This window comes from Rana temporaria, chromosome 3 (genome assembly GCF_905171775.1).
Source record: "Rana temporaria chromosome 3, aRanTem1.1, whole genome shotgun sequence".
In the NCBI taxonomy this organism is placed as follows: domain Eukaryota; kingdom Metazoa; phylum Chordata; class Amphibia; order Anura; family Ranidae; genus Rana; species Rana temporaria.
The window spans coordinates 182,599,534-182,625,419 of record NC_053491.1 but is presented as its reverse complement, the minus strand read 5'-3'; the positions used below and the strand labels follow the sequence as shown (position 1 = coordinate 182,625,419).

At 46.1% G+C, this 25,886-nt stretch overlaps 1 protein-coding gene across 3 annotated transcripts in view; it reads right to left on the bottom strand.

The window, feature by feature from the left end:
* Positions 1-25,886, bottom strand: part of PPP1R12A (protein phosphatase 1 regulatory subunit 12A) — a 184,489-nt gene that overhangs the window by 50,356 nt on the left and 108,247 nt on the right. For all 3 annotated transcript variants that reach the window (XR_005747912.1, XR_005747913.1, XM_040343930.1), the window contains exons 10-11: positions 12,642-12,857; positions 12,322-12,416 (exon numbers count right to left, since the gene is read on the bottom strand). Coding sequence is in view for 1 of the 3 variants with exons in the window: in XM_040343930.1 (XP_040199864.1) it covers positions 12,322-12,416; positions 12,642-12,857 (311 nt within the window). In the remaining 2 variants the exon portion in view is untranslated. The remainder of the gene's footprint in view (positions 1-12,321; positions 12,417-12,641; positions 12,858-25,886) is intronic.

The window sequence follows — 25,886 nt, the reverse complement described above, 5'->3', positions numbered from 1 at the left end:
TGTTTCACTTAACTTGCATGGACATCTCTTTTGAACGCATGATGTAGGTTCACAGCAATAGATAAACAATACCTCACTTGAAATCAACTCCAGTCCTTTTACCCGCTTAATTAGTTCCGAAATAACGAAGGAGTAACCTTTTGATTCAATTGTCCAATTCGTTTTGGTCCTTTGAAAAAGGGGGACAGGATGTGATAAGCTGCAATTCCTAAACCCTTACACCGATTTGGCTGTACATACCCTAAAATTAAACATGAGAGTCCAAACATATATGGACCGAATTGTATATATATATATATATATATATATATATATATATATATATATATATATATATATATATTACACATACACATTTTTTTTTAAATAAAAGAATACAAAATCGCTGAGAGCCAAGTGAGGGGAAACAGCAAAACAACAATCTTCTGAGTGAACGGCTGTGTAAATGGGGGGGGGGGGGGTGGACATGTCATCACAAGTCTGATCATTAGAAGATAGGAAGGTTGTTCTCCCAGCTCACACAGAAAACTAATTATGCCAAGATGTATGCATAGTCAGTCTGAAATAGGAACGCAGGAAGACTGGCAAGAGCACCAAGTATTTCACACAAAATAAGCAAAAAACAAAGAACAGGATACTTTTTAAAACACAAGTACATGGTACAACAGGCACATATCAAGAATATAAAATTCTTGATATGTGGGGTAACATTCTTTAAAACCAAAATTTTTCGCATCCTAGCAGGATGTGGGGGTTGCCAACTAGGAGTTTTTTGCCAGGTTACTGAGGAAACACAAATGGTAAAATAAAAATGATTTTTACAAAGCTGCACAGATTTTTAAATATCTACTCTAGCACATTGATTGCATAGGCTAATTTTCTGGAAAGTGAACTTGGTCTTGGTGCTTTTCCTTTTAATAGCAATTTCAATATTGTTCCTTACGGGAAAAATCGTTTTTTGCACTCACCTTAAAATCCATTTTTCTGAGTTAATGGACGGACACAGCATCCTTTGACAGTAGGGTTATGCACCTTCCTTCCAGGAGAGTTTAGGCAGAATTTACAGCACTTAAAGCATTAACAACCTTTCCTTAGTGCATGGCTCCCCGGGCATAACACACCCTGCTCTAGCAGCCTCAGTTCATAACAAGCAGTACAAACAAAGGAGGGGTGGGTGCAGTGTCCGTCCATGAACTCAGAGAAATGGATTTTACGGTGAGTACAAAAATCCTATTTTCTCTTCCGTTCATGGACGGACACAGCATCCTTTGACAGTAGGGACATCCCCAAGCAGTGTCAAAAAATTTCGAGGGGTGGGAAAACACCACAGCAAACCAGGTTACACCCCAAACAAAACCGGAGTTGCTCAACGGAGGAACTCCAACCATAAACTGCCGCCTGTAACACCTGCGGCCGAAGGAGGCATCAGAAGATGCACACACATCCACCTTGTAAAACTTTGAAAAAGTGTGGACCGACGACCAGGTCGCTGCCTTACACCCCTGTAACAGAGGCTTGATGCCGGAAAGCCCAAGGAGGCCCCGATCGCCCTGGTCGAATGCGCCGTAACCCGAAAGGGATGCGCCCGCCCCTTCAGGGCATAGGTTTGAAGCACAATCTGTCGGATCCACCTAGAAATGGTGGCCGACGAGACTGCCAGGCCCTCTTTTAGGACCAGCCACCGACACTAACAATGAGTCCGACTTCCGGAACGGAACCTTAGCAGATAATTACACTCGTAGGGCCCGAACCACATCCAGAGAATGTAAAGTGGTCTCCTTCTGGTTTTTCGACTGAGGACATAAGGATGGAAGAACAATGTCCTCAGTGAAAAGCCGAAACCTCCGTCGCTGCAGCTGAACTCTGTGTGCCTCCCTGATGATTGACGTACGCCACGGCCGTTGCGTTGTCGGACTGGATACTGACCGGTCGGCCCTGCAGATCCAGGAACCACCTGGCAAGGCACAGCTTGATTGCTTAGAGCTCCAGAACATTGATCGGTAGGCGGGGACTCCTGAGTCCAGCGCCCCTGGGCCGACTGGGTGCCCCAAACGCCCCCCCCAACCATAGAGGCTGGCATCCATCGTGACCACTGTCCAGTGGCACGGCAAAAACGACTTCTCGGTCCGAAGCACCGGAGACGCCAGCCACCACACCAGGGGAGACTTGACCAGTTGACTCAACTAAATCTGGTAATCCAGAGATGACGGGAGCTTGTCCCAACGTGACAGCATTTCCCTCTGTAGCTCCCTGGTGTGGAATTGGGCATACAGAACCGCCTCGAAAGAGGCCACCATCAGACCCAGAACCCTCATGCAGAATCGCAGAGATGACCACTTCTGGGTCGACAACTGCTGCACTGCAGATTGCAGAGTCTGTACTTTCTCTGTTAGAAGAAAAACTCCCGCCTCGGTGGAATCCAGGACTAGTCCCAGGTATTCCAGTCTCTGAGACGGAACCAACACTGACTTCTGGACATTCAGAAGCCGGCCAAACTTGGAAAGTCTGACACGTGACAGACACGTCCTCTTCTAATTCCGAGCCTGAAGAAGCTTGCAGGAGAAGGTCGTCCAGATATCTCACGATAGCGAACCCTCGCTGTCACAGCAGGGCTAGTATCGGGGCGAGCACCTTGGTGAAAACCCGTGGTGCCGATGCCAAGCCAAACGGGAGGGCCACAAATTGGAAATGGTCCTCCCCGACAGCAAAGCGCAGAAATTTCTGGCGTATCGTGCATATGGGAACATGTAGGTACGCGTCTGATATCCAAGGATGTCAGAAAGTCCCCCTGATGGAGCACTGCTATCACCGAGCGAATCGACAACATCCTCAATTTTTGCACCTTGACAAAACAATTGAGGGCCTTTAGGTCCAGAATTGGACAGACCCCTTTCTTCTTGGGGACTACAAACAGATTGGAGTAAAACCCCTGAAACCGTTCCATCGAGGGAACTGGCACAATCACTCCCCTGACCAGAAGATCCTGGACAGCACCTGACAGATCCTTCAGGCGATCCAGAAGAAACCGGAGGTTGGAGGAAAAAATCTGTTTGGTGGACAAGAGAGAAACTCAATCTTGTACCCCGAAGAAACGGCTTCGCTGACCCAAGGGTCGGAAAGAAGAGACCTCTACCGAGCCGCGAATCCGGCCCCCCCACCCAAGATGTGAGCGGGGGCAAACCATGCGGAAGCAGGCTTGTCCGCAGGCTCGTTGGGCTTGCGGTACCAGGGGCACCTGTGTCCTTCAGTGGACGTCTTAGCCCCCTGAAAATGTTTTCCTGCCGCACTTGATGGGCGAAAGCAAAATCGCTTGAGGATAGTAAATGAGGACCCCTGCCTACAGTGAGGCACCTTACCCTTCCCAGATTGCTGGAGCAGAGTGCTCACACCGCCCGTGGCATCTTTAATGATGACATTCAGGGACACCCCAAAAAGCAGGTCACCCTCACAGGGTAATTCCACCAGGGACTACTGAGAGGACCATCCGCAGACCAACCTGTAGCCATACAAGGCAGGGCAGTATCACCGTGTAGGCGGAGGCCCTGGAGAGCAAGGGGAGCATATCCAGGGCCGACACACAGACAAATATCAGACCTTGTACCAACTGGTCAGTCATGTCCACGCAGGTCTCAGAAGCATTCTGCGCCTATAGCTCCCGCACCAGGGACACAGCCTGTCCGGTAAATGTCTGCGACACCAAAGACCCGGCCAAAACCGGTCTCACCACCAGCCCCCCCCCCGCTGTGAAAATGGAGCGACCACAGCCAGAGCTCCCCTATCTATGGGGTCCCTAAAAGCGGGAGCCCCTTCCACAGGTAATGTGGCAGCCTTGTTCCAAAACAAGCTACCCAGCCTGGACAAAGGGGGGGGGGGGGGGGGAGGAGGAGACACCCTGTTACAGGAATCCTCCTCAAAAAGGGGAAACGGACCGCAAAGCATCTTGTACCCCAAAAACTACCTGCGACCGATCCCATTGCCTGCACAACATTTTCCAACATGGAACACAAGGAAAACACTTATTGCGGTGCGGGGCGGCTTACTGAACCCAAAGGGGACACCTCTGATGCCTCCGCCAAATCCTCAATAGCTTGAGTAACCCGCAGCATCAAGAGCCCCAACAATCATGTCCTGACCCTGAAACAGGGCCATCCTCACAGTCCGTCCTCACGGAACCAGAGCCGAACGCCTCAGCGAGGCCTGATTCCCTGTCAGAAAAAACATCCCAGAAAAAGGCGGGGGGGGGGGGGGGGCGGACGCTTTGTAACCCCCCATATTCCACCAACACTTCCATGCTGACCCAAACGCCTCAGGGACTACCAGCACAGCATCTCTGGAAGCCACAGGAATAGGGAAACTAAGGGTTAACATCCAGCATGTCAGTGAGAATCACTGCAACAGCCACCCTAGTACTGCCAGGCTCCACAGGACATCCCCCCAGCCGTCACAGAGAGCAGGGAACCCCCCGCTTCCCCCCGGAGGACTCACCGTCTGACCAGACCGCCGCTGCCAAGAGTAAAAAATGCTGCCTGTGCTGCGCCATCCATAGGAAAGTGTGCAGGAGCCAACAGTGCCGTCATCGTAGGCACAAGAGCTGTACCAAGATGGCCGCCGACTTGCAAAAAAAAAAACAGCCTGCGGACTCCGAGAAAATGGCCGCCGTAATTACTACTGCGCCATATAACGCTGTCAACGGCAAAATGTCGCCCGAAAACTGCGTTTTTTTCAAAAATAAATGCACAGCAAAGCCCCAGTGACACACGGCAAATACATAGGCCCACGGGACCCCCCCCCCCGAACACATGGCAGCACAGAGGCATAATACCAAAACAGCACCCACAGCAGTTGCAGCCCCCAGGTCAGACTGAGCCCCACAAGCGGGCCCCCCACCTCACAGCCGTCACCCAGAAACGGGGAAGGAGGGAGAGGAAAAGAGGGAGAGAGAAAAGCAGGGTAAACCCTCAGTCGACCCCCCAGGGGAAAGTTCCAGCCATACCACCTTACCTGAGCAAGGGGCCACTACTTACCCATCCTGCGACCACCGGCTGGAGGTATCCCGGACAGAACCAACGTCCGCATAGAACGGCATGGCTGTCGGCCAGACACACTGTGACAAAGCCATAAAGGCCGGTCATATGTGTGCCCTAGAACAAGATGTTCCCCGGCCGCCCCTGGAGCAATGGGGCCTGTCGTAGACGACCCAGAGCTGAGCTGAGGGCCGGCACATGCTCGATGGCCGAACATGGGGGGACTACAAGAGTCTAAGACCCAGCCTGTCACCCAGTCAGCTGTTGATAGAAGAATCACAGGATTTAAAAATGCAGGAACAAAATAAAAAGCGAGAAAATCGCAAGAAAAAAATCTCCAGAGTACAGGGACTCCAGAGTGCCTGACCTCTCCTGTCGTTAGACAGAAAAAAACTGAGGCTGCTAGAGCAGGGTGTGGGTTATTCCTGAGGAGCCACGCCCCCTGGGAGGAGCTGCACTAAGGAAAGGTTGTTAACGCTTTAAGTGCTGTAAATTCTGCCTAAACTCTCCTGGAAGGAAGGTGCATAACCCTACTGTCAAAGGATGCTGTGTCCGTCCATGAACGGAAGAGAAATACCTTTCTGTACTAGTCTAGGAAGGATTGCACATCAGCTGGATCACGCAATGGCTGTGCCCACTCAGTTGGATTGCATTTCAACATCCTATATGTCCATCAGTTACCAATACACATGTGTCTCTCAAATAGATGATAAAACTAGATCAGTGTTTTCACTGTAAAATCTATTTTCTTGAAGTCCAATGCAGGACACAGGCCCTAAGAACTGCTTACTCATTAGGTGTGGGGGTTATAGTGAGTGGGCATTTAAATCTCTTTTTACAATATGCCAGAGTCCATTTCCTGAAGGCAGTTGCATATATAACCCAAACGTCAGTTGTATTGAAATTTAACACATTTTTACAAAACAATTTTGAAGGGTTTTTGAATGTTCTAGTTGATGTGTTTAGAATTAGGCATATCACCTACCCAAACACTACATTTAACCCGTATTGCTTGAAAGCATAATATTTGATTTGACGTATAAAGAATTGAGGAAACATTGTTCAACCACCTGAAGGCAAGTGCCCATAACCCATGTACTCCAAGACATAGAATTTACAAGTCCAAAATGGATTTTTTTGCAAAAATGAATCGTGCAAGTGAAATTTTGTTTGATATTTAAATTTTACTTGCACGATTAATTTTTGCAAAAAAAAAAAATTTTTTGGACATGTAAATTCTATATCTTGGAGTACAGTACAAGACACGGGCAAAACATTCATAAGCCATGGGTTATGGGCAATTACCTTCAGGCGGTTGGACATTAGAAAGCTTTGTGGATGCGAGTTGTGAGGTGCTAGGGGCTCCTGAGGAAGGGATTTTGGAACCTTACTTTAGGGAAATAAAACCTTTACTCTGGTGACCTCTGATACGTGTGAGGCGTTTTTGCTCTAACTTCAGCTGTCCAAGCTTCAAACCATAAGGGTCTGTACATGTGAATAGATCTTAAAGCACTTTTTTTCCTCTCTATCCACACGTTCCCATACCATCTCCCGAGGCTGATCCCACTCTCTGAGAAAGTAGAAGCACTGTCTCTGGATTTTCAGCAGAGGAGCGGACCAGGAGGGATTACTTGGAGACAGCTGAGGACATCTATGTGCAGAGCCCTTTTGATCCCCTCGGGGATCCGTTGGATCTGGTAAGCGGCCATTTACTACACTTGTCCGTGGAATTGTGTTGAAGTTACCTGCATCCACCTTGCTAATAGACAGAGGATAAAGCCTCCGCATCGGTGTGATACCACAAGGACACTCATTAATTTGTAACACGTATATTCCGTCATTGGAATAAGGACACTTGCACAACAATTTATTGTTTCATTTTGGTTGCGCACTTACTTTTATTTTTCTTACATATTTCGCAAGCCCAATATTTAGGCTTTCTTAAGTCAGGTGCAGCACCTTCGCATATTTGATCAAATTATTTATCAGCTTTTTATTTATTATTTTATTTTTTTGCACATGTGCACTTTGTTTTGTTGGGGGTAGCGCGGATTGCCTACGCTACACAGCAAGGACTGGTTGCAGGGGTAGGCCTGTAAGGGCAAAGTCTTAAAGAGGAACTGCAGTCTGCTCACATAATTTGCAATAAAAACATTTTCCATTCTGAAGCTTCCCTCCAACCACTTTGCATATTTTATCTGAAGGATAGAAAGTACCGCGCTTAGAACAGATGCTGGTTGCAGCCTCCCCTAATAGAGCTCCCACACAGGGATTCTAGGAATAGTAAAACAAAGTTGGGGTGGATGGCGCTACCTACTGGTTACAAATGGTATATGAATTAACACTACGTGAGATTGTGATATGAGTGCTATATGTCCTCATGCATAACTCCAACCTGCATGGGGATATGAAATTAAAAGTGACAACCAACATCTGTCTGTGATGAGAACACCTATATAAAAGTCACTATGAAATTCACTTGGTCTGGTCTGGATTCAGGCAGGTGAAGCGATAACTGAGAACATCGAGTGGGATATCAGCTTTATGGTACTGACTGGGCACCAGGCTGGGAGAGAGAGAACCAACACTGGAGCAGGTGGACCCAGGAGGAGGAGATGGGGGACAGAGCCAGAGGCTATATTGGAGTGGATCCACATCTCAGCTGCATTAAGGATATCTCAGTGGGAAGACTGTAGGCAATCGGCCGGGAAGATACACCAGGATTCAAGCTTCCTTTTGCGCTACATGCCATTTACCCCTGCAGGGGTTGTGGTAGCTGGTGAGTGGGGACCACAAGTCACCCGATTTCCATGCAGTCTTCACAAGTCACCTTAGATTTTATATATATTGTGATTCTGCAATTGCCAAATAAGCTGCAGAAATATCCCTCTTCAGAGTCTGGCTGCAACTATTTTAACTGTGGGCAGCTGGAGCTCTTGTCTGTTCACTTCCTGGATTTATACAAAGTCACACCTCCAGCTCTGCAGCCCTGTAGTTCATTGGTCCTTTTAGGACTCATCCTCCCTCCCATCCTGGCAAACTTTCACAAGAGTGAGAGAGAGCTGTGCACAAGATCATAAGCCTAAACTAATCACCAAACATGAAGTGGGCTGTATAAGGTATTTACTGGCAGGGGAAAAAAAATGTTTTACTAGCCAAAGTTAAAACAAAGGCAGAAGATTCAAGAGCCGGAAAGTTTAAAAAATGACTGAAGGTCCGCTTTAAGGAGCGTCTTAAATTTTTTCCCCCTAAATAGCTTCCTTTACCTTAATGCAGTCCTCCAGTTACCTCATCCTTCCATTTTGCTTTTAAATGTCCTTATTCCTTCTGAGAAATCCTCACTTCCTGTTCTTCTGTCTGAAACTCCACACAGTAATGCAAGGCTTTCTCCCTGGGGTGGAGAAAGCCTCTTGAGGGGGCGAGCAGGACACACTCTACTTTGCAGATAGAGAAAGGAGCTGTGTGTTAGTGGGCATCCTGACACTCCTGCTCACCCCCTCAAGAGGCTTTCTCCACCCCAGGGAGAAAGCCTTGCATTACTGTGTGGAGTTACAGACAGAAGAACAGGAAGTGAGGATTTCTCAGAAGAAATAAGGACATTTAAAAGCAAAATCGAAGGATGAGGTAAGTGAAGGAGGACTGCACTATAGTAAAGGAAGCCATTTAGGGGGGGGATGTACCTTTACAATCCCTTTAAGCTTTGTCTGCAAAATCTTTAAAAATGATCTTCAATAAGTACAGCAAGATATTTGTTTATAACAGCAGAATTAACCACAGGAATAGCCCACAGTTCTGCAAACTTTTTCCACTGGATAGTGACCAGCAAGGACTTTTGAAGAAATGCAAAACCTTTCTGGTGTGGTGTGACCCCAATGTCAGACTGCAGATTCTACATGTCAGTAAGCAGGGAATGTTTTGCAGTGTTTAGTGGGTCTCTTTGTACAGAAAAGACGCATGGCGAAACGGAGGAGCGTCGGGCTGCCATGCATCTTGCGGACAGAGGTCATTTCTTTCTATCATTAGCCAGCATGTTTGCCTGATGCTACCTCCTCAATACAGTGACAATCTGGGGTAGAAAAATCTTCTGCAGCCTTCGCCAATATAATGCCTTCTCATTCTATGTTTAACCTAGGACTGGCATATCCAGATCTGGTTGAGAAATTGGAGATTGGGTACTTGAGCCCTGGACAAAAATGAACAAAGCTGCAATACGTCCATGGAATTATGACAAATGCACACAATTCTGTTTGTCGGGTAAGCACCATGCTGTGTGCCTTAACCACTTAAGGACCGCCTCCTGCACATTTACGTCGGCAGAATGGCAAATGCGCGTACAGGTACGTCCTGTGCTAGTGCCCAGTCATGGGTCACGTGCGCGCGCCCGCGACCCGGTCCGAAGCTGCGGGACCCGATCGCCGCTGGAGTCCTGCGATCGGTCCCCGGAGCTGAAAAACGGGGAGCTCTCCCCGTTCTTCACTGTGGCAGCGTCATTTGTGAACCCTTTTATAGGGATACACAATCGATGTCACACCTACAGCCACACCCCCTTACAGTTAGAAACACATATTAGGTCATACATAACCCTTTCAGCGCCCCCTTGTGGTTAACTCCCAAACTGCAATTGTCATTTTCACAGTTACCTTTCTTGTTAATCACTCGGCCTTTCACCAACATGCTAGGTCGGGCCAAGGTTATTGTTTATTTTCGTGTTGTTTTAGTTTAGCCCCCTTGGCTTTCACCTTGCAGACTTGGAGACATGGTCCTCCCGCTACCTTCCATAGGATAGTACCCCTGACGTGTATAAGTTATCCTATTGCTTTCTCCTGGCCTAGGGCGCAGCAGGTTCCCAGTGGGGCGCCCGGGCGGGGGTAGGTAACAGCGGTATACATAGGAATACTCGACAGGGCTGTATGTGTAAATGTCTCTCAGGTCTTGCGAGGGGATTCATGTTATGTTATATTTAATATTGTGGAAAGTGTCTGTCTACTTCGGGGTAGTCCGGCCCGCCCAATGTGGGGTGACCGGTGCCCGTTTTCTTTGATTTCTGTCAAAAAATTTCTAATAAAACTTTTATTGAACCTAAACAATGCATTTTAAATGCATTTTTTGCTGTGAAAATGACAATGGTCCCAAAAATGTGTCAAAATTGGCCGAAGTGTCCGCCATAATGTCGCAGTCACGAAAAAAAAAAAAAAAAAAAAAATATCGCTGATCGCCGCCATTAGTAGTAAAAAATAAAATAAAAAAATAAATGCAATAAAACTATCCCCTATTTTGTAAACGCTATAAATTTTGCGCAAACCAACCGATAAACGCTTATTGCAATTTTTTTTTACCAAAAATAGGTAGAATACGTATCGGCCTAAACTGAGCTGCCTAAAGGTCCGGGTCTTAAGTGGTTAAATAGAGCTAGAAACTGATGCAGATAGTTGTTAGAACCAGGTCCTGCTCAACTGCAAGGGACGCATCATTACAGAGGTTGAGTGTTGTGCGGCCCTTGGCAAAACGAATGATCACCTAAGATTTTCAATGGACTCCCTTTTGCCTGGTCTTTTGCCATAGCTACATGTGAGTATTCCATTAAAGGGTACTCACGGAATGGAGTGCTGGAAACAGGCCAGGTGTATCTGGAAGGAGAATGCAGTAACCCAGATGTAGAACAGCTTTAACTAACCCTTGTGGCGAAAGGGTGGGAGGACGCACACAAACTTTATAAGGGCTCTAGACCTGATGGCGTTAAGTGTGCTACCAGTGGTGTTGCATCTTGTCACCCACCCGAGACCAAGCTCTGTGGTTTAAATTTTAGCGCAAAATTTGCACTGTGAAGTATATTTTAAACATAGCCCCATTTTTACAGTAACCCTGTGTGAGGCGATGGACTGAATATAAAGTTTAAGCTTCACCGTCATTAGTGGGCATACCTCTAAATGGATCTTCAGGGACAGGGTTCCACAGTGATGGACCAAATTCCTGGAACTGTATAACACCCTGCTGCTAACATGTTGCACCAGGTGACAAGGTAAACCACCATGCAGGATACAGTGCCCGAAGTAAACTATATGGGCTGTCCCCACAGCGTGCGGTCTGATTTGATGTAGGATTTGTACCATGCCGAATGCGCTCCCATAGGAGCGCGTCTAGGCACATATGTCTTTGGCGTGTGGGAGGAAACCAGAGTACCCGGAGGAAACCCAAACAGACAGGGAGAACATGCAAACTCCAGGCAGAGGGTGTCATGGTCAGCGAATAGTCATTTCTCCCCGACAGGACCGGGAGCTGTGCGTTTACACACACAGCTCTCGGTTCTCGCTCTAACAAGCGATCGCACGCGCCCCTATTGGCTGCATAGCGAGATGACGTATAGCTACATGATCTCGTGCAGCAGAGCCGACCTGTTAAACGGCAGCTGGTCAGCAAGTAGTTAACCTGAAGTCTGTTCCTACTGATGTGGGCACACCCCTGGAAATACATTTACCAAGAGCCATTTTTCATACACAGCAATGTGGGTCTACCCTTGGAACTCAAGGCAGCAGTACTGTTTTGCGGAGGAGAAAAATAAATCAAAACCACGCATGTGGAAAGGGCCAGACAAAAGTGCTGCAGATAAGCAGGCATCTATGGCAATGCTGATTGGGGTTTCAGTGCAACAAGCACTGTGTTTTAACCAAAGTTATAAACACACTGGATATCTGGCAGAATAGGTATTTTCTGTACATGTTGAGCTTTTCATAATCTTAAAAGAAATGTGGATGATATACGTTGGAACATCGGATTGTGAGTAACGCGGTTAATGAGCGGTTCACAATACGAGCACTGTATTTTTAAAAATCGTAACTCGGTTTGCAAGTGTTGTCTCGCAAAACCAATGCGATTCAGGCCAAAGCGGTGTGCAATACAGTGTTTGGTCTGAGGTGGTGGGCGCCAAACCGCGCAGATCGCAGCCGTTCGTAAATGCACAGAAAGGCCCGAGGACAGCTTGGCTGACCTTGGGAACCAAGTCTTTCCGAGGTGTCCTTCGGGCCTTTCAGGCAGTTTCCGAGGCTCTCCAGCGCCCTCCTCCGGTCGCATGCGGTATTGCATGCCATTGAAGTTAATGCGGAACAAATAATTTTTGTTTCCATTGACTTCAATGGAGAAACTCGCTTTGATATGCGAGTACGTTGGATTACGAGCATTCTCCTGGAACAAATTATGCTCGTAATTCGAGGTTCCACTGTACTGGAAAGATGTTTGCATTGTATATTCTATTTTGCCCTAACATAGGCTTTTAGTTCTCTCAATCAATAGCATACATTACCTATTTTCCTTTTCTTCTATGTCAGAAGTACTTGCAAGGCGCCTAGGTATTGTTGGAGCTACGTACGCAAGCCTTGCCCCTCTACCATCTTTCTCCTGAAAACCAAAGCAAAATGTTGGGTTAATCAACGGCTCCATAACTGGAGAAGCAAACGTCAATCGAGTCCCATGTTTGGATCCCCACAGCTTCATTTATAAGGATGTGTGTATATTTAATGCCTGGAGGGATGCTTTCAATTTAGAAATAAAAAGGTCTATTTGAAGCTTTCCTTAAGAAAAAGTTTGCATGTACTTTGCAAGTCTTTCAAACAGCAAAAATACCTTTTCCTTATTGTCTAGTGTAGAAGAAAGTCTTGGACTGGAGGCAGAACGCATGACACCAGTAAAGTCTCTCTCTTTTTGAGCTTCTTTGGATGCAGTAATCTCAGACAAAGCACCATAACTTCCTGTTTTACGAAGTCCTAAGCGCCATGAAGCTGGAGACTCATCTTTCCTTTCTTCCTCTTTAGGTGATATTTTGGTGGCAGGAGTGGGGAACTGCAAAAACAGAATAGTAAAGATTTGATTTTGCTGCTTAGCCTCATTCTAATGGAACCCAGCACCAAAGCAATCAACTAGATTTGCAAAGGCATTTGATCATTTGCTGCAGGTTCTTTGATGGTCACTTAATTCAGACCTATACAACAGAATAATTTTTGGCATAGGAGGTTTATGATTTAAAAACCCAAGTGTGAATCTAAATTGTGTTAAAACATCACTGGAAACAAAATCTAAACACACAGGAAAACTTGTTAATGAAAAAAATAGAAACCCCCACTGTTGGAACAAATTTACCACTTTTAATGTTAGATAAGTCATTATGTACAGCACTTATCACCAAATAGATTAAAATAGTTAAAAGTCAAAACCATGCACAGTGAGGTAAATCTGATTATATATATTTTGCAACCTGGAACCACAGAAGTGCGCACACTATTCCTCACCATAGACTTGTCACCTTTATTTGGCACAAGGACTATGCCAGTTTTGCGCAAGCCCTGTCTCCATGAAGTAGGATGTGCTGACTCCACCACTGGCATGAAAGGGGCAATGAAATCAAACTGAACCCAAAATAGGCAAGACAGAATAAGATGGAAAGTAAAGAATGAGAAACCGGAAAAAAAGACCAATATCTTTTATTGCTTATAACTGTCCATATCTTTAAAAGCACCATATTTAAGATGAGATATTTGGTAGAACCATCAAGACAGATGCAGTAAATCAAAAGCAAAATAGGAATATTACACAAACACCAATAACCACTCAAAACAAAGGGAACCCTAATGTATAACGTTTAAGTATTTTTGGTTAGTAGGTGTTAGACCCTCATAATTTCTACTGTGGTCTTTGTCCCTGCTGGGGAGATTCATCTTTTTGTTTATTGTCACCGACACAGAAAAGGGGAAACCCTTAAAGCGATTGTGAAAATGTCATGCTTACCTGCAGTGTGCAATGGGTCCCCCGCCAGCACTCTGGGCTTCCCCTACTGTGTACACCATAGGAAGCCGCCTCCTATGTTGACATTTGCCTGCTGGATCCCGAGCCATGCCTTGTGTGTTTATTGCCCTACCCTCAGCTTCCTCATCACTGAAATTGACAGCAGCAGAAGCCAACGGTTACCGCTGCGCTCACCAAATCCAGTGAGGGAGAGTTGCTGCTCTCGGGCACAGCGCTGGATCGAGATTGGGCTCAAGTATTTGGGGGGCTAGAGGGAGCCAACAATATAAGGTTTTTACCTTAAAGCAGAGAATGCATTAGGGTAAAGAGAAAAAAAAAAACCTTCAGCCTTTATAACCACGCTAATTTTTAAGAGTTTTTCTCTTACTTCTCGCAATGTCTGCAGAACAGGAAGTGAAAAAATATCTCCATACTGGGACAAAGACAAAAAAATAGATCGGGATAAGTCTTTCCTACGCTACCCACAACAAAAAAATATTGTACAGTACAGGACTTTTATTCATAGACCATAGGTTATATTTAGCTACCTTCAGGTATTTGGACACTGGCAAACAAAAATTTACTAGGGCTGCTCAGAGTAGCATATAAATCTGCCTGGTCTGATATTGCAGTTTCTTAGCAAAAAAAGCGTAAATCAAAAACATAAGGACCTGTAAGCCTATACTGTATTCCGAGATAAGGAATTTACAGGTTACAAGTTAAAATTCCTATCATCTTAAAGCATACAGGACACAGGATTTGTATTCACATACTATGGTATGTACTCCAAGCAATAAAATGAGGGTTGGGCAACATCATGGTAAACGGAACTGCCAACCAGCATGCAAGAAAGCCAAAGTTAAACAGCATGCATCAGCTGATGCCAAAACATCCAACTACTGGAACTTGGGAAAGTGTTAAGAGGACCAGGCGACAGCCTTGCAAACCTGGGGAGCCAGACAGCCCTGGTGCAAACAACTCATTAGGGGAAAAAAAGGGACCCTTTCCTTAAAGTGGATGTAAACCCTCCATACACCCAGTGAAGTGAACAGCCTCAAATGATACACAGATTAACCAAATCTCCCTACATAGGTTTTATATGTATATCTGTGTTCGCATATATACTGTTTAGAAAGTTCAGATTTTGCAAGGAGATTTTCTCTTTCTGGTTAACACAGAGTGTGATGTATGGGCATACAGCCAATATAGCTAAAATTGCTGATTGGAAGAAAGGCACACACCCCCTCATCATATACAGACTCTCACCCGTTTTGTAATAGGAGCTGCTTTCTAATCTATTTTAGCAACCTCCTTTGACAAAAGATTCAGGCTGCTTTTGTCTAAAAAGTAAAAAAAAAGAGATTTTTAATACAGCTTACCTGTAAAATCTTTTTCTTGGAGTACATCACGGGACACAGAGCGGCATTCATTACTATATGGGTTATATGGAGTACCTTCAGGTGTAGACACTGGCAATCTCAAACAGGAAATGCCCCTCCCTATATAACCCCCTCCCATAGGAGGAGTACCTCAGTTTTGTAGCAAGCAGTATGCCTCCCAAAATGGTCCTCAAAAAAGAGGGGTGGGAGCTCTGTGTCCCGTGATGTACTCCAAGAAAAAGATTTTACAGGTAAGCTGTATTAAAAATCTCTTTTTCTTTATCGTACATCACGGGACACAGAGCGGCATTCATTACTATATGGGATGTCCCAAAGCAATGCTTACAATGAGGGGAGGGAGAACATCTCCAAGACAAAAGGATTTAATTTAGAGATATACTCAAATCATAATAAATCCAACTTAGTTGAGAAAAATAAAATTTTTAAATTTAACTCAAACAAGAGGAGCCCCCGGAATCCGAGGGTCTCAAACTGCAGCCTGCAGCACTGCCTGCCCGAAGGCAGTATCAGTATTCCTTCTTACGTCCAACTTGTAGAATTTTGTAAACGTGTGGACAGAAGACCAGGTTGCCGCCTTGCAAACTTGAGCCATAGAGATCTGGTGGTGTGCTGCCCAGGAGGCGCCCATGGCTCTAGTAGAATGAGCCTTTAATGATACTGGAGGAGGCAACCCTTTCAAGCCGTAGGCCTGAGTGATTAATTGCTTAATCCACCTAGAAATGGTGGACTTTGCAGCTGCCTGCCCCTTCTTGGGCCCATCCGGTAGAATGAACAGCACATCTGTCTTCCGGATCTTCTTTGTAGCTTTAAGATAGGCCTTCATGGCCCTGACAATATCCAAGGTATGCAGCAACCCTTCCTTTCTGGAAGTAGGTTTAGGGAAGAAGGATGGTAATACCAAATCCTGGTTCAAATGAAAACTGGATATGACCTTCGGAAGGAAGGAAGGATGAGGGCGGAGAACGACCCTGTCCTTATGAAAAACAAGATATGGTTCCTTACAGGATAAGGCTGCCAGCTCCGAAACTCTTCTTGCGGAAACTATGGCAACCAAAAATACCAACTTCCTTGTCAGTAGAACCAAAGGAATATCAGCCAACGGCTCAAACGGTTGTTTCTGTAAACTTGACAGAACAAGATTTAAATCCCACGGACAAAGCGGGGATTTAACTGGAGGTCTAATACGTAAGACCCCTTGAAGGAAGGTCTTAACCAGCGAGTGGGTGGCCAGCGGCCGCTGAAACCACACTGACAGAGCAGAAATCTGTCCTTTGATTGTGCTTAATGCCAATCCTTTATCCACTCCTAGCTGGAGAAAACGTAATACTCTATCGATGGTAAATTTGCGAGAAAGCCATCGCTTGGACTCACACCAGCCTACATAGGCCTTCCAGACCCTGTAATAAATCACCCTAGAGACCGGTTTCCTGGCTCTGATTAGGGTAGAGATTACTTTCTGAGACAGACCTCTACCCCTGAGAATCAGGGATTCAGCTTCCAGGCCGTCAAATTTAGATGCCGTAAGGCAGGGTGGAGGATCGGACCTTGCGATAGCAGGTCTGGCCGTAGAGGAAGAGTCCACGGGTCTCCCACTACCATCCTTAAGATTAGTGAGTACCATGCTCTTCTGGGCCATGCTGGAGCTACCAGGATGACTGGTATGTGCTCCACCCGGATCCTGCGCAGCAGGCGGGGTAGTAACTGGAGCGGGGGAAACGCATAAAGAAGTTTGAACTGATGCCAAGGGCAAACCAACGCATCGGTTCCGCAGGCCATTGGATCCCTTGAACGGGATATGAACCTGTCTAGTTTCTTGTTGAGTCTCGATGCCATGATATCCACGTCCGGCACTCCCCATCTTTGGCAGAGTGCTTGAAAGACCTGTGGATGCAGAGACCATTCCCCCGGCCATAGAGTCTGGCGGCTTAAGAAGTCCGCCTGAAAGTTGTCCACTCCTGGAATGAATATTGCCGATATGCAGGGCACATGAGCCTCTGCCCATAGAAGAATCAAGCTCACCTCTCTCTGAGCGGCTTGACTCCTGGTTCCCCCTTGGTGATTTATGTATGCCACGGCCGTGGCATTGTCTGATTGAATTCTCACCGGGAACCCCTGCAATTTTGACGTCCAAGCCCTGAGGGCTAGTCGAGCAGCTCTGAGCTCCAAGATGTTGATGGGCAACTGCTTCTCTGGCTTTGCCCAAGTACCTTGGCGAGTGCAACCATCCAAAATTGCTCCCCAGCCCGTCAGGCTGGCGTCTGTGGTCACTATCTTCCAAGCCACTGGGCTGAAAGACTTCCCCTTCAGTAGATTCTGAGGGTCTAACCACCAACACAGACTTTGTCGGACTCTTGATGAGAGCGGCAACGGGATATCCAAGGCCTGTGGCCTTCTGCTCCATGCTGACAGGATGGCTGCCTGTAGGATGCGAGTGTGGCTCTGGGCGTATGGTACCGCCTCGAATGTGGCCACCATCTTGCCTAGTAACCTCATACATAGGCGAATAGTCGGTTCTTTCTTGCTTAGAACCAGTAGGATTAATTCCTTGATGGCTTTTACCTTCCTCAGAGGTAGGAACACTCCTTGTTGTTCTGTGTCTAATCTCATGCCGAGATATTCCAACTGCTTTGTGGGCTGGAAAGCTGACTTTTCTCGATTTAGGACCCAGCCGAACCTCTCGAGGTATTGGACCGTGAGGGCCACTGCTCGCTCCAAGCCGGGAGACGAGTGATCTATGACTAGGAGGTCGTCCAGGTATGCTAGGATCGTGACCCCTTGGATCCTTAGTTTGGCTAGGATTGGAGCTAGGACCTTCGTGAACACCCGGGGGGCCGTAGCCAACCCGAAGGGAAGCGCCACGAATTGGAAGTGACGCGAAGCCACCATGAAGCGTAGATATCTTTGATGTGGCTGATCCTTTATGTCTATGGACGCCATGAAGTCGTCCTTCTGGAGTGTGGCAGCTGCTGACCGCACGGATTCCATCCGAAATGAGCGGATCTTTAGATATGCATTTACCATCTTTAGGTCCAAAATTGGCCTGACATCTCCATTGGATTTTGGGATGATGAATAGGTTGGAGTAGAAACCCAGCCCCTGTTCCAGGACTGGTACCTCTACTATTACTTCCTGGGAAAGTAGATGATCTAATGCCGATCTTAATGCGGCTCCCTTTTCCGGATCGTTTGGAATCCTCGACTTCTGGAAATGAGGAGGAGGAAACCTTAGGAAATCTAATTTGTAGCCTGTGGCCACGGAAGACCGTACCCACTCGTCGGGAATGCTGGCTTCCCAAATCTCTGAAAAGAGTCGCAGCCTTCCCCCCACCTTCGTGGGTGGGGGCGCCCCTTCATAAGGTTGGCTTGGGGGCTGGTTTTGCTGGTTTGCGAAACCACTGCCTTTTGCCTCTAACAGCCTGTCCTTGTGATCTGCTGTTGAAGCCGAAGTTTGCTTTTGCAGGAGGCCGTCGATACTGCTTGGCATTAGAGGGCCCCTGCCCAGGGGAATACTGTCGTTTAAACGCAGGTCCCTGAACCTTCTTCTTAGTTGGCAAGAGAGTACTCTTGCCGTTTGAAATGGTCTGAATGTATTTATCTAGGTCTTCTCCGAAGAGTCGTCCTCCATGGAAGGGGAACCCTACCAGGAGCTTCTTGCATGGGGGCTCAGCCTCCCAGCTTTTTAACCATAAGAGTCTTCTCATATGGATAAGGGATAACGATAAACGTGACGCTTGCTGGATAGAATCCTTGATTGCGTCTACCGTAAAACATATGGCCTTAGGGACATCCGAAAATTTTTCTGCCTGCTGGGCCGGAATAAGTTTAAGCATCTGCTTAAATTGATCCGATAATGCTTGAGCGACCCCAATCGCAGCCACAGCTGGCTGTACTACTGCCCCTGCAGTAGTGAAGGAGTTCTTAAGTAGTGCTTCCAAGCGCTTATCAACTGGATCCTTGAACACCTGTATGTTTTCTACAGGGCATGTTAACGGTCTGTTAACACATGAGATGGCTGCGTCCACTGCAGGAGTAGCCCATCTTTTGGAAAATTTTTCTTCCATAGGATATAGGACAGAGAACCTTTTAGGTGGTAAGAAGATCTTATCTGGCTTGTTCCAATCTTGGAACAAAATTCCCTCTAATAGAGGATGGATCGGAAACACAGCATTGCTTTGAGGCGCCCTCAGTGAGCCCAAAGCTGAAACCGTCGATACCTGGAGATCTGGTACTGGCAAGTTGAATGCCCTATGGACCAAGTCCGACAATCCTTGAATCCACCAGCTCTCCCTCAGGGAGACTGCCCCAGACTCCTCTGTATCCGGGTCTTCGATCCCTGAACCTACTTGGTCCTTGTCCAAGAGGTCGTCCAATTTCCCCTGAGGAAAGGACCTCCTCTTCTGAGGGTCCGCGCTCGGGCGACGGAGATCTATTCCGCTTACTGCCCCGCATAGCTGCGGCTATCATTTTTCCCATGCTTTTCTGCATCTCTTTTAAAGAGGTGAGTAATACCTCCTCCGTGACCATCTTAGGGTTGGACTGACCCGCGTCAGCTCCAGCCCCAGATCCCGATGGCCCCAAGGCTCCCTGTAGGGAAAACAGCGGCATAGCCCATGGTACAATACCGAGGTACACCTGCTACCTATTGGTATTTGGAACTATAAAAGTTAATTGTCCAAACACCTGTTTGGGGGATAAAAAAAAAATGCTTCCTCTCCCCTAGATGACTTTTTTTTTTTTTTTTTTTTCGTTTTTGTTTCAAATCCAGGAAAGAAAAAACATTCTGTCCCCCTGAGTAGTATTGCAAAGAAAAACTATGAGATGGAAAGAAACAGCCTATTTCTAGGCTTGAAAAAACAGTCCTCTGAAGACTGCAATATCCTTTCTGGCCACTGTGTGTCCTCGGCGCCCCGTGCTGCCGCTCTGGTCTTTCTCCTCAGTTCCAAAGTATTGAATGGAACAAACAAGGAAGGGCCGCCCCTTCCTTTAAGCCACTGACCCGCCCTTCCCCCCCCAGCAATCTCAAACAGGAAATGCCCCTCCCGACAGGGGGAGGGGGGGGATTTTGGGAGGAAGGGACCTCTCTGTTCCAGCAAACTGCAGCCTGCAACCATGAGGAGGTCAGCGTTTTGCCTGCTTGCAGGCTCTGAGGAGGAAGACTGAATGGAGCATCGCCTGGAGGCCTGCAGGTAAGCAAAGCTCTCTGACACACACATATATTTTTATATAACACAGGCCCCACTCAATGCTTTTCCAACACTACAAGGGAGGTCACATCTTATGGGGAATAATACATAGAGAGCCATCCTATCTTTATATGTGACTAGTTTGCCAGATGCAGTGCATAACTTTAGGCATGTCCCCTGTGACCCCCCAGAAAAAAACCTGCTAAGAACCAAGTTCCGCAAGTTTTCCCCTCACTTACCTGCTCCATGCCGCAGGACTTTGCCAAGCAAGAGGCCCAATCTTCCCCCATCTCCGTGGGGATGTCTAGACCTTCAGGCCCTGGGTTCCTATGAAGGATCCACTGTCCTGGGCCCATATAGCACCCTGGCAACAGAAAACTTTAGGTTTCTAAGTTCTGGGCCCAGGGTCCAGCTCTCTAAAAAGAAAAGCATTATGGGCTATACCCCAAGGGTTTGGGGTCCGGTTACTGACCACTTTAGCGCTGAGGCTTTTTTGGACAGAACCGGTAGCTCACCTAATCCCAAGGATGCGGAGGCAAGCTAAACCATGACTAACACCTAAGACACTGGCGTAAAAACTGAGGTACTCCTCCTATGGGAGGGGGTTATATAGGGAGGGGCATTTCCTGTTTGAGATTGCCAGTGTCTACACCTGAAGGTACTCCATATAACCCATATAGTAATGAATGCCGCTCTGTGTCCCGTGATGTACGATAAAGAAATATGTCAGGAGTTTTCAGGCTGATAACAGACTAACCGTTGAGCGCTACAAGACTTGGCTCATTGAAAATAGATAAAATACTGCAGATCTATGTTCCCAGCTCAAATTCCATGAATCAGGTTTACATCCACTTTAAGGGCATATGCCCTGAAAAGGAGCTTCCAGATCCACCTAGCACTGGTATAGCATGATTGCCCAATGTGAATATAGGCTGTAGCTTTAAAATTGCGACCCTGACCGCTTTCTAGGCAATATAGGGCAAATTCCTTGGCATGTCTTGGAGCAGAACAGAGAGAAGGACCATCTTGAGTAGAGGAAGATTTACATCTCAAAATCCCTAGATAATTGATTCAAAAGGTTTCTGAAATAAAAATGAACACAGCTGAAACCTGTACCTTAAGGGCCAGGCACTGGTCAACACCTGACTGAAGAAAGGCCAAAAGACAAGTATTTATTGAAATCAACATTGAGCTTGCATGAAGCAAAGAAAGCTTTTTAATGTGCAATGGTATTTCTTGCAGAAGTTAGAATTTCTTGCTCTGAATAAGGTGGAAAGTCATAAACACCGCTATCCATTTTGGTCTTCAATAACAAAGCCATTGTAGCCAGCAACTTACTCGCAAGATGGATTAGGGAGCCTTGGGCCAGAAGATCTGATCCGTTTGGCAGAAGCCAAGGCTCATCCAACAAAAGTCAGAGTGTGTACCATGTACTTCTGCCGCAATCTGGTGCAACACCACACAGTGAAACCCTCTCCCATCTTGAGCAGCAGTCAAGGGATCTTCATCATAAGTAAGACATGAACCAGTTTAAACGGTGTCCAGTGATTCACCAAAACATCCACTGCAAAGGCTATAGGATTCCTGGCCCTGGTTACAAACTTGTGCAGCTTGTTGAACTTGGGAGGCCAACATGTCCACCTTTGACTGATTTTGAAAGATCTCTGGATGTGGAGACAACTTCCATGAATCTAGGGATTGGTGGCTTAGGAAGTCATCCTGACAATTTTCCACTACAGGGATGTGAATGGCTGAGTTAGCTGGAATGCGAGTCTCCACCAAGAAAAATTTTACTCGTTTCTCTTGGGGCAGCCTGAATTTTGGCAAAGAGAAGTGCCTCAAAAAGGAGGCTACCATTAGTACCAGGATCCTCATGCAAAAGGATGCGGTTTTGACCTGAGGATTTGCATGTGGGTCCTTAAAGGGGTTGTAAAGGTAAACATTTTTTTCCCTAAATAGCTTCCTTTACCTTAGTGCAGTCGTCCTTGACTTACCTCATCCTTCGATTTTGCTTTTAAATGTCCTTATTTCTTCTGAGAAATTCTCACTTCCTGTTCTTCTGTCTAACTACACACCGTAATGCAAGGCTTTCTCCCTGGTGTGGAGAAAGCCTCTTGAGGGGGGAAAGGGCGAGCAGGCAAGTCAGGACACACTCTACTTTGCAGATAGAGAAAGGAACTGTGTGTTAGTGGGCATCCTTTAAGGAAGACTTTTCTACAGGGGAAGACTCTGCTTGGGCTGTGTCTAAGATTAGACCCAGGTACTCCAGTGTCGGGGCTGTAGAGCAGACTTTGGAATGTTTAACCATCCAAAAGTATGAAGATGAATGGTCCTTTAGAGGTTGGCAGAAAAGGTTGTGGCTAAGGAGTCCTTCAGTAGGTCATCCAGGTAACCAACAAAATGAATTCCCTGGGTTTGTAAAAGAACCAGAAGTGCAGCAAGAATATTTGAACACTGATGGTGTAGAGAGCCCGAATATTAGGCCTTTAAAATTGGAAGCGTTTGTCTCCCACAGCAAAAACGTAGGAAACTTTGATGTGTAGGAAATATGGGGATATGTATATGGGCATCGTGTGTGCCAGACATTTCCCTCGCCTGGGAGAAGCAATGACAGGTCCTGTTGATTCTACCTGAAATTGGACATATGAAGAAATCAGTTGAAAAGCTTTCAAGTCCAGTAGTTGTCAGATGCCCCATTTTGTTCCCCCCTCCCGCCAAACTACCACAAAATGCCTGAAAATGTCCCCTTTACCCAAGTGAGTAGGGCGGCCCTTCATTGTGAAGAGGACTTGTTCCCTGGCTTAGAGGACTTTGGAGTCTATGGTTTCTTGCAGAACTGGGACTGGGGTCTTGGCTTGGAGCCTGAAGGCAGAGATCGGCAAAAAAAATGCTTCTTGGAAGTAGGAGGAGCAGGTTTTTCAACTGTAGGCTTTTGCCTTCTTTATTGTAATTGTCTAAAGCAGGCCTTAATGAATGCTGCCCTTGAAACTGCAAATGTTTTACAATCTTTTTGCAGGGTAACTGCTGACTATAACATTCTGTAAATAGGCCGTGCATTCCACAGTCAATATACAGTGCAAAAATCAAACAAAACTATAGTGAATTACCGTAATATGCAGATTTAAATTTCAATTAAAGTGACAGAGCTGCCCCTTGCACCATCCTCCCCACATACAACACTGTTTACACCCAGTGCCAGGTTATAGGGCACAACAGTGAGTGCAATACTGTATACCTCTTTAATACACCTTACAGCTTTACATTGTGAGCCTTTACCCCGTTACCCTTCCTTTCCCAGCATGATGGTCGAGTATAGAAGCCATTTGAGACACACATGATACAGATTTACCAGGGGATTGCCCCACAAGCATTTATTGACCAAACTAGAGATAGGTGGTCAAATGATTTTGCATCAATGTGGGGCACAAAAAAGCACTTTGTATGTCCATAAGGAGCACAGACACTTTACTTTATCATGGGGGGTCCATGGAAGCAGTGTCACTTTAATTAAAGTTTAAAGCTGCATATTGGGACTCATACATTCACTGTATTTTATATCAATTTTTTCACTGTATATGGATTGTGGAATTTACAGGGTTTTACGGAATTTATGTCATGTTGGCAAATATGAGACTGCAGCATTCACACATCATTAGCGCTGACACTTATTCACATATTCATAAGTGCAGATACTTTTTTTTTTTATAACGCTGCCCAAAGCATTTCTTTAGGATCATGTGCATGTGTACAAAACATATTTTTAAGGAGCATGTAATGGATTGAGGATTTTGTGGAGGCTGCCACAACCCAAATGCTGTAAACTTTAGAGCAGAGGACTCGGGAAGTTGCAAACTCAAATTTGTTCGGCCAGCTTTATGAGAAAGCTTATAAATAAAGATCATTTAGGGTCAGAGAATAAATCCGACCTTGGGGTTCTTCAGGAGTATAGGCATATACCAGAATAGTAATATGTTAATACAGAAGGAGGGAGGCGAAGGGGAAGGTTTACGTTTGCAATCGTGACAGTCCAGTCAAAAAGGATTCCAGGAAGCTGCTGCAACCCAGCAATAAGCAGTTGAGAATTCCATCCTGGTCACAAATGAACTGGAGGAAAGTGCCCCAAAAGTAGAAGATACCAGACAGTGAGAGTCAGACGCCTGGAACAAATTTACCCCCTAGGGAATTACCTTATTAAGGACCCCGTACTCCCTTCAAAACCAACTGTGGTCAGCGAGATGTGGCCTGCTGACGAATTACAGGGACCCTTGCTAGGAAAAATAGCGATCTGTGAGCGGCACCAAGTCAAAAGATTACTAGTGTGTTGGTAGCCTGAATGAGAACCCTTGTTCTGCTAGTGCACCGATACCCGCACCATTAAGGTCTTAAAATAAAAAAATAAAAAACACCAACTTACTGTGACCATAAACTCTACCACAAGGCTCTTTTGCGACCTGTAGTCCCACACTGGAGATTTCCTGCGACCTGTAAACCACCATCACCACTGCGGCCTGTAGTCTTCCAGTCTTGTAGTCTTACACCACTAGTAGATGCTGGGACTGTAGTTCCACAGCATCTGCCCCCGTCACTGTACCTAGATGCATGTGTCACAAGAGGATGCTAGGTAACTTCTGCCCATCTGTGACATATCCTGTTCAAGCCAAATTCAGCTCTGCCAGTTCAAAGGAATGTAGGGGGCAGGGAGAAGGTAAACTCTCCTGTGCTGCCTGCATCATTATCCCCTTAGAATTAAAGGGCCCATGACCCAAAAAATTAATATAAAAAAGGAAGAGGAGTGAAGATGGACGCGGTTATCAGTGGGGACATTGCGGGCTTCATTTGCAGGCAAGTGCAACATAATGGGCTAGTATGCGATGCATATCTAGCCCATTATGCTTTTACATTGCAGGGGAAAAAAGAGGAAGTAAAACCCATCAGGGTTTACTTTTTAAAAGGTAGCTGTATAAAAACCTTTTCTATTAATACAAGTCCTGTGTCCTATCCAAATAAGATCTTTTTATAAACAAAAAAGTAGCCTCCTGGGTAACCCAAAGTTGAAACAGACCTTGTCAGTTATTTATGGAAATGCTGTCTGAAGTATGGTACAAGAAACACCATACTCACAAAAAGCATAATTTATGTTTAACCACTTTTTGCATACTTTAACAAAACGTGTGTGATATTTTGAATGATGTAAAAATGCTAAAAAATTAGGCACGTTATAAAAAGGGGCTTTAACTATTTCAACTCTTTGGATGTACATAGAGCATGGCTGCAGAAGCAGCCATCAGTTTGTGCTTGCTTTCCTCAGCAAACTACCAGCTGTAAAGTAGAAATGACACGATTCCTGTATAGCCAGCGATCACTTTCACAGTGCAGGCGGTGCAACTACTAAACACACATGTGGTGAGAGTCTGGGCTAATGGTGAATGGAATTCAGAGAGGCAGAAAGCCAATGGTTAAATGGGTATCCATAAATAGACAATGCAATTGGTGGGGTTGTCAGATTAT